General features: G+C 38.7%; 1 protein-coding gene and 1 pseudogene across 1 annotated transcript in view; both read left to right on the top strand.

Annotated features, from left to right (window-relative positions):
• The first annotated feature begins 2,465 nt into the window (after positions 1-2,465).
• Positions 2,466-3,785, top strand: LOC149109854 (carbohydrate sulfotransferase 11-like; annotated as a pseudogene).
• Positions 3,786-4,200: 415 nt separating this feature from the next.
• The window catches only part of LOC110059300 (carbohydrate sulfotransferase 11-like), an 11,346-nt gene continuing 5,679 nt past the window's right edge, over positions 4,201-9,867 (top strand). Inside the window, exons 1-2 of the mRNA XM_089293591.1 lie at positions 4,201-4,352; positions 8,480-8,615. Coding sequence (XP_089149717.1) covers positions 8,504-8,615 — 112 coding nt within the window. The 5' untranslated portion in view covers positions 4,201-4,352; positions 8,480-8,503. The remainder of the gene's footprint in view (positions 4,353-8,479; positions 8,616-9,867) is intronic.

Here is a 9,867-nt window from a genome sequence, read left to right as displayed (position 1 = left end):
CCAACAGACGTAAACGCGTTGAGTTGTGGGCCAAAAACATGAAAAATCTCGGGAATTTCGGACACCATTTCCCCAGCGCGACATCCGCAGAAATCCTCGCAGCATGTACGCGCGTGTGCCGCAGGCGATGGCGCAATTTGTTCTAAAAATATAATTATTGTCCCATATCATGGGGACAACCCCAATACTTGAAATGGCGCACGCTTACGATCTCCGTCCCCGATTATGGCTCCTGCTATCATTTAACTAAGATAAAGTGCAAGAAAAGCATGCAGTAGTTTGAAAAGATTAAAAATTTCAAAACGTGCGATGTTCAAGTTAATTTTTCAATAATTGTTCACGCTAAAACGTAATTCGAGTATTATTTTTGCCGATGGTTTATCGGCGGGAGCTTTACCAGTCCTTTATCGATAGCATTTAAAGATATTCAACAATAAGGATTTCACCAAACCGAATGAATTGGAAAAAAAAAATGAGGAAATCCCCAAAAACAATTAATGTAAAAATCACTGCAAGGGAAGTTCAAATGCATAGTCTACATAGAAAATCCTGTTCGCTTTTAACCCTTCGAATACCAACTACGCATATATGCGTAATTAATGGTCGTGCTCTTTGTACCTCTTGTGACGTCATCAATTTAAATGTCATCAGATATTCTTGATAAGCAGATAGTAGTGCTAGGCTAACCCTTTCCGCACAATGGTCAGGTTTAGATATCGACGACATTCCGACGTCGCAAATCGAAAAACAAGGTTATTAGTATTGGTGCAAAAACGTTGGTAAAATGGTCCACAACGCCTATGATTGATCAAGGTCCATTTCTAGGCTTCGCCTGTAGTTAACATCCAACTTTTCACTCTAGCCAGAAAGAACATACAATGCAAAAGGTAGCCAGTGTAAAAGGGCAGAGAAAAACAGAAAGGAAAGGGCCAACAAACGAAATTGAGAACGGTTAATGGCAAAAAAAAAGTGCAAATTTTGGCTTATGCGCATGCCCGTAATTGAAGTTTTGCTCAATTTTGTACCTAATCCTCGAAAAATCTCTCCTTTTGGTAAAAAAGCTTTTTCAGCAAAATTATGCTTATTTAGCGTCATGGCAGCTAAAAAACCTGACTAAACGGTTAAAAATGGTATTTTTGGGCGAAAGTTTGGTATTCAAAGGGTTAAAGCATAAAATTCTCCCAAAAAGATGGCCGAAAAGAGGAGATGTTAAAGAAACTTCGTTGAAGATTGAATATTATTCAATACAAAGCCTAGAAAAGCATTAAGAAGCAAGAAAACGTCTAAAATTTAAATACTAAACCGGCGAATAGTGCTTCTCAACCATTAGCTCACGGGAGTTTAAGCAAAATCAGTGGTTTCCTGATTCCCTACCGCAACAGAAAAAATTTTAGCTGTCTACGAAGCAGAAGTCACTACCAACACTAAAAATACCATAAAATTTCGCCTGACAGTATTTATTACAGTATTTATGTTTTGCGGTTGATATTTACCATAACTTCGACAAATCGACTCAAGCGCTACTGTTAAAGGTTAGAGAATTGAAAGTTTAAAATAACTTCAGTGCCGATGATTTCAAATCAGGAAGACTTTGCAACTCCTTTTAAAGATATCTCTAGCTGTAGCCACTTGACAAGTAAGTTCAAACAGCAACGGAAGAAATTAAAACGCGACGGCAGTTTCTACAACAAAAATTCGCTTACCGCAAATCTGGAATTCACTTTAGTGTGAATCTTCCGCGCAGTAACTACTTCCAACAAAAGTTGTGAAGTTTGTCTCAGTTGCTGATAGACTCGATCGTCAGGCCACTAACTAGGCAACTTACAGGCGAACGGTGAATGGGTCTTAGGCGGAATGAACGAGATTTCTTTAAATTTCTTTACATCGATTGCGTTGTAGAAGATGTTACGCAGTTAGTTAACTGACAGTTACCGTAAGCTTCACTATATCTGCATTCAGGAAGAGGAGGCATTGTAGCAGCAGAGAATTCTCAGAAGGTTTTTCATGCCATTTATTGATGTTTACTTCCAAAGGGAACTCCGGAGTACAAGCTCAGCAACATAAAAAAGACCCACTTGACTAACCTGCATCCACATAAGTGATGATGCTTTCTGTGTTTTCTTTCCTACTCAGTGCCAAGTCATGCTGAGCAGGCGATAAAAGAGGATTCAAACGTACAGACTATACAGGTATGGTACTTACACTGGTGGTAACGAATAGAACGAAACTACTTGTACCTGAAGACTTGCCAAGGACGGTGTATTGCTGTAGACTTGCCGTACATGTTTGGTTTGAAAATTGTGCATGTCAAGAAAGATATTCTGGAAATATCTTCCTTGATCCCATCTAACAAGATTAACAAGCTACTTACTTCTTTTCTCATTCATAGGAATCTCATAGTTTCAGAACTCCTACAGAGTTGAGGCAACAAGAGCGAAAAAGGCTGGTTAAGACGTTTTGTCAAAAGACTGGACACGATGCCATGCCAGACCTTTTTCACATTGAGGTGATTCCGTCTCTCAAAATACTGTACTGTGCAACACCTAAAGCGGCTTCCAGACAGTGGAGGGAAATGCTGTATCAATTTCACACTAAGAAAAGGCATCCACGGTTACGATTGAATTCATTTCTTCCCGACCAACAAAGGCAGATGTTGGAAACATATTTCAAGTTCACGTTTGTTCGTGAACCGTTCGAGCGCATTCTGTCAGCGTACAAAGACAAGTTTGTTCATCTAAGAAGGGTAGACCGCAAAACCCTTGAATTTCACGGAAAAGAAATCCTGAAGAACTTCCGTGCAAACTCTTCAAAGAGTGCACTTAAAAAACTCGATGACATCACTTTTCGTGAATTTATTCAATATTTAGTAACCAAAGGAAGCAACAAGAGTACGCCGGTTATGGACTGGCACTGGGACAATTACGTCAACATATGTGGAATGTGTGCCATCAACTATGACTTTATAGGTCATTACGAAACTTTTGATCAAGACTTGGCAGATTTTAAAGAGGCAGCGGGTTATCGCCTGAAGAGGTAGAGAGATTCGATGCTCGCGCCAGCAATAAATCCGATACCGCCTCCTCTTTGCTGAGTTATTACTCGCAGATTCCTATAGAGTGGATCGGCATCCTTGGACAGTTGTTCAGAGCCAACTTTGAGATGTTTAATTATGACTTTCCGGGACCTCTTGAGAGTCTTTTTGAGCAAAAAAAAAAAAAAAAAAAAAAAAAAACAGTGAGGATGGTACAGTTTGATCATATCTAGCTTTTCCCATCGTATATTCGAGAGTTGTGTCGTCGTTGAGAAATATGTAATCATGATAGTCCGTTATCCATTGCGACAAAGAAAAGTATATTTCGTCCAGAAGCAAACAGTGTTGGGATCAAAGAAATAATTATAACTCACATGTCTTTGATTGTTTTCTTGGCACTTTGCTCGGTTACCTAGTACTATCACTCGGTTGCAGGTCTGGGGATCACCAATGGTTTCCTTTGGGCCCTTCCGCTCAAAGGGATTAATTGACAACCGCACGAGACACACCCCTATTCACTAGGGTTACTTATTTTGAGCGTATGTCGTATTGTATTTCAGTTTCTATCACTCTCGTAGCATTCCGCATCGCTTTTCTACCTCGTGTAGTTTTTCTCCCACCAACCCTACCTGTTTTCTGTATTTCTTAGCGACAGGGTAGGTGGCAGAGAGGTTTATTTCCCAGTTTTTATGTTCTATGATTTATCTCGTGTCTTCGGATGTGGAAATAAACTCCTCTTTTGGCCAAAAACAAACGGTGTTGTTTATGTGTTGTTGGCCGGGACAATTTGAGAAGATGAAACCAAGTATGGAGAAAGACACTGTTCAGTTTCCGCGAGATAAACAAATGGCTTTCGAGGTGACACACTTGCAGTTTGTTGCATTGGGTGTTGGCAAAATGGAACTGACGAAAAAACGTGGATCCTTTCACTAAAGGAAGCGATTTCGTGTTAGTTGTTGACATTAACTCATGAAACTAACGCTCATTGTACTGTAGGATTTCAAAGGAACATGGTGTATTTCAGTAGTCACACGATCGAAATTAACCAAACAGTGTATGAAACTAAATTATTGTCGACTACTAGCATTGCTAGCAAACGAAGATTAATTACTAATTGGGTCGTTACATCTCTTCAGACGGTAAAACCTCTATCTACTGCAAATTACCAATCAAAGGTGGCCCGGAGCTGATATGCGTCGCACGCGCATAGGCCGTGGGGGCCGACAAGGCCGCGCGTGCGCATACTGTAAGCAGTGTATGGCTTGTTTGTCGTGTTAGAGCTTCGCTCACCCGTCTTGGATTTATTTTACATTTTATATCGGTAAGTTTTAACCATGGCCTTGCGATCTTGCTATAATCTTTCGGTTCAGTTTGGAGATTTCTAGCATTAGAAGTACCATGTTGTGCAGTTTTCCGTTTCTGTGTGGCCGTGGACTTTACCAGGAGCTAGCCATTTTTTATCTTTTCCCATCGTCTATGTCTTCAATTTCCCTTTATTTCTGTTAGTTTACACGCTTTGTATTTCTTGTCGTGTCCTTAGGATGTTCGGCCGCCAGGGACGGTGAACTTATTTTGTGGTTTAATCGTTAGATTTATTTAAGATCACTTCGGTTTCTAGAATTAGAACTAGAATCTGTCTCCGGTCCTCATGACCACACAAGGCTTTGCATTACAACATTTGTTTGTTTGTTACAATTGTTGGATCCAGTGCAGCCTCTATGTCTCCTGTTTCCTAGCTAACAAAGAGAGTCAATAACAAAAATGATTTTTTCGCATGAGACGATATTTCTGGAATCAAACTTCAGCATATATAATATAAATATAAATGAAACTAAATTATTGTCGCATATCTGCTATTGCTAGGAAACGACTGTTAGTGAAATCGGCTGTAAGATCTCTTCAGACGGTTTAACCTCAAACCACTACAAACGTGACTCGGAGTTGGTACGTTAGCTTATGTGGAAAATTTTGAGATTTCAGAGATTAAATCTTTTTTTGCAAAAACGGTGTGTAGATAATATTAAGCCGCTTCTTTGGAAATTTATAATGCAATTTTAAGAAACAACACAAAGTCTTTTAAAAACATGTTTCAACGGAATCTTCTGTCATATTCAGTTTAAATTACAAAGTACAGAGTTGAATATATAGTGTGCGCAAAATGCTAATTTAGTGACTATAAGAACAAAACGAAACATGACAATGTAAAATATTATATTACATTGCATTGTCATGTTTCGTTTTGTTCTTATAGTCACTAAATTAGCATTTTGCGCACACTATATATTCAACTCTGTACTTTGCAATTTAAACTGAATACGACAGAAGATTCTCTTGAAACTTGTTTTTAAAAAACGTTGTGTTGTTTCTTAAAATTTCAACATGTCTGCTACTATCCAGACCATTTGGCAATATTTATAATAGTAATTGAACTGAGTGGAGTGCAATTTGGTCTGAAATCATACGCGTGATTTCAAAATCAAACGAGCGCGTAACGCGAGTTCGATTTGGGTACAAGTATCATTTCAGACCAAAATTGCACGACACGAAGTTCAAGTACTACTTTATTAGATCCATTTTGAAATCGCACAATTCTACCGCCTTAAATTTTAGATTTTGGTGTATTGTTTCATTAGCCGGTTTGTTGAAAATAGCGGGACCGGAAACTCCCTTACGTCTCATTTAGTATGCAAAACGATGTTATATGACAAAAACTCATTCGAGCATAACAAAGAAACAAGCAGTTCTGTCTACTTCATGCATAAAAGTTCAATTCTCGTCGCCTGAATCAATGATGGAAGGCCTTTCTTTCTTCTGTGATTGAGGCCGAGACTTTTCGTCTGTTTGGAGAAGGAATTTCAAGGTGCGTCCTGTGTAGTTCTGCGATGGATTTCTTTTGAGTTGTGACACTCCCTCGAGTGCACGATGCCCGGTGGATAGATTTTTTTTCTTTTAAATACCGTTCAGTGGCACTCTGCGTGATTTTAAGGGATTCCAGCTCGTTATCATCTCCGTTTCTTTTTGTGAACTCGTCGTAGAACTTAATACTCAAGACTTTGTCAAGATCTTGCGGAGCCATTTGTTTCAAGATATTCTCAAGATGGTGGGACTGGCACCAGCTTCGGAAGACGTTCGTTCATTCACTGTTTTGTGGAGCGGGGCGTATTTTGACTATGTTTATTCACAGCGACAGAGTTAAGTTCTTGTGTTGCTTCGTTTGAAACTACCGGAAACCTGGAAACATCTAGCTTCTTGAGATGGTTCTGAATTTGTTGTTGTGTGGTTTTCGTTTGTTTATGTTTTTCTGGACTCGGTATCATACGGATCTTGAGTAGATGTTGAAGAAAAATCCCCAAGATATTCGTCAAAATGGACACTGAAAGTTGGAAACTTCCATTAAAGAAGGTCTTCAGCCTGAAAGAGCTCATAATCGTCATTCAGAAACTGTAATTAATTAAATTCGTCAGTTGTTTTGGAAAAAAAACAACAATAACAACAAAGCTTTGGCAATAATAGTTGCAAAATTTGACACACAATGGCTTTATGCCTTTCATTTTCCTGAAATTTCATTGGTTACTTTAAACTAACCTTGAAATCTGACTGGTTGTGTTGTTTTACTGTCCCATTCTCATTGGATGAGAAAAAGATGCGGTTTAGAGTAAAAACAATAGTGCGATTCATAAATAAAACGCACCACTGAGAGCCAATCAGATTGCTAGGATAACCAGTGATTTCAAAATGGATTCAATAAGGCAATTAAATCATGCCTATAGGTTTGTATCAATGCTAGTTTTTAGTCCTCCAATTTTGTCAGATTTCAGCTAAAAATTAGCATTACATTCCATCCCTGATGTGTTGATCCACTCTTTATCAAGTTATGCTGAGGTTATGTTTACCAATATAATGACTGAGCATTTGTGTGGTACCAAGCTGCGAGCACTCCAACTGTAAAAACCAAAAACCCTGAATTAGCTTAACTTGCGAGCGCCCTAAAACAATCACAAAAAACATGGATTACGGTAATTTAAACAGACCTGAAATGAGGCCTCTAAAAGGAAACCGATTTAAATTCTTCGGCTAGCACAATGACTTGTTACGATTCTCTTGAATTTCTATTCCTGAAGAAGGCTTTCTTTTGGTGCAAAGAAAGCCACATCACATTTCAACGAATGCCAGGTTTAATACTTGTGCAGAATTCAGCAGCTCGCCTTGTCACCGCGTCGAGAAAGCATGATCATATTAGGCCGATTCTTAGGCGTTTACTCCAGCACCCTGTGCGCTATATAATTATTTTTAAAATACTGTTACTGACTCTATAATTGTTTTCAAAATATTGCTATTGACTTAAATATCGTCACTGGCTCTAAACGATCAAGCACCTAGCTACATCAAAGATCTGCTGAAGTATAAGAAATTACGATCTTCAAACAAACATTTGCTTGATGAGCCCGTGGCTAATTTAAAAACACATGGTGATAGGGCATACTCCGTTGCTGCTCCAAAATTGTGGAATAAGTTACCATTGAACATCAGGTTATCATCGTCAGTTACCATTTAAAACTAAGCTTAAGACATATCTGCTTGCTAATTCTTTTGATTTATATTTTTTTATCATTAGCCTAAATTGTATTGTAGTTTTTTACATTAATTAAGAGTTATGGTATTGTAAAGCGCTACGGACAATTAATGGAGTATGGCCCTATATGAATGCATTTATTTTTTTTAATAATCACTCCTCAAAACTCTTCCGTGCCTTTGATAGATTAACATATTGTAATATATTTAAGTCAATTTAGCCTGTTTACAAATAACATGCCGCAATAACTTTAGTTCGCTGAAGTGCTACATGATACCTATCAGATGTAAGAATTTATAATCAGCATCTAGGTCAGTACTTATGGAAAGCTTCGATTGGAATCAACATAGTTGCAGAGTTTCAACAATTTCTGCTCAGCGGCCTGATCACAGAACATACTGAGCGCTGGAAATTAGTGAAAAATTGTCACGCACGTTTTTCTTCTCACAAACAACCCCGCCGAGAACTTGAGCTAACTTGTGTTACATTACAGCCGCCTTTCCCGAAAGAAAAAAAAATCGGAGGTAGCTTCTCCGTGTTACCGTTGATAATCTTGTTGAAAGCCACGTGACATTTTCAGGAATGTGTGAAGAATGACGTGATTGGCTGATCGATCGTTTACCGGTTGTAATGGCCCTTTTTAACAGTCAACTTTGCTCATTTGCATAAAATTTAGCATGTGAGGCAAATTCGGGCTATTTTGTAGTTTTAGCCCGAAATTGCGTCGCATCTACGTTGAATTACATTGTTTGTAAAGCAAATGAGAAAAACCAACCGTGAAAAGAGCTATATTTCTCACTTCACTAAAGCCCCCAGTCTTCTCTCTAATCGATCTGCTAAAAAAAGACAGTGAAAAAATATTTCATTTTGGCCAGGTCGAATCATCATCGCAGGTGACGATGAAGTCGAAGAAACAAACATTGCCTTTGGCTCTTTTAACAACTGGAGTATTGCTAATGGTCGCAGAATACCAACTGTATACAAAGCAAATGAAGATGAATCTCGACCCAGGTAAGAGGTTTCTCTTGTAATAATGTAGTGTAAACCACGTTTGAATCAGTTCCAAAAAAGATCTAATAAATACATTTAGGCCCGCCTAAAAGCGTAGCTCCTAGGCCGGGTTGTTCAGAGCCCGATTAAGCTAAGCCAGGAAAAGGTAGAATTTTGATTTAAGTTTTTTAACTTTGCGGTGAGGTTTTTTGTATATTGTTTGACCTTCTGTTTTGAGTTTTAATAATCACCATATACACAAAACAAAGCAGCAAAAAAAAATTGTAGAGAGGAAAACGTTATAATTCGGTTAATTTTTAATCCTGGGTTAGCGTTAACCGGCTTCCGAACAATCCTGCCCTGTTTTCAACAAGTTAGCCTAACATGAGGCCGTGATCCAATCGAAAACCAACACTTGATCAGCGGTCAACTTCAAAAAACACGTAAACTTGAGCCCGCGATATGGTCACGTGACACTGGTCAGCGGATACCTTGTTTTGACTTGTGTCAATTGATCGTAGCATGGATGTCCAATATCAAAGAAGTACACGGTAAACCAAGGCTGCATGTCTTTGTTAACCTATTTGGAGTATAACCGCCATGTTGCGCGACTCCGTCGTACCCGTCGCCGTCGCCGTCGCCGACGCCGTCGTTGTCGTGCTTACACGCCCACGAGCAATACCGTTAGTCATGATAACCATGAGAAAATCAACTTATGGATTTCCTTTTCTTTCCTATATGAGTATGGGGCTCCGCTTGGCGGCCCTTCTGGCCGCCGGAGCTCCGCTAGAAAAGAACACTGGTGTTTTATTTTATGCGCATAAGTCCTCACCTTCAACGTTCCCACAAATTGCAAACCATATTGTTCTATTATCCAAGTTAACGCCTAACTGACTCTGAAAGTACTTCAGATATCTTACGATACTGATTTGTATTGTTGGATACATTTTAACATGTTTAATTTCCTGCATTCCTCTCATTCCTTCTGACCGTCCGAAAGCGACAAAAAACCGTTCGAAATCAAACTTTCGTTTTATTGTAATGCAAATGAGAAAAGTTAACCGTGAAAAGAACTATTGCCAACCCAAGATAGCCCAATGAAAGAAATGTTACCGAAAATTCGTTTAAGAATGACTATCTATCAAGATAGAGCATAGAAATACATACACTAGCCGGAAAAGGTCAAAAATTTCAAAACATGCGGTGTTCAAGTTAATTTTTCAATAATTGTTCACACTAAAGCGTAATTTGAATATTATTTTTGCCGACGGCT

The sequence above is a fragment of the Orbicella faveolata genome, unplaced genomic scaffold (genome assembly GCF_042242905.1).
Source record: "Orbicella faveolata isolate gen_17 unplaced genomic scaffold, um_ofav_v1 contig_25, whole genome shotgun sequence".
In the NCBI taxonomy this organism is placed as follows: domain Eukaryota; kingdom Metazoa; phylum Cnidaria; class Anthozoa; order Scleractinia; family Merulinidae; genus Orbicella; species Orbicella faveolata.
This window is presented reverse-complemented; position numbering and strand designations above follow the sequence as displayed.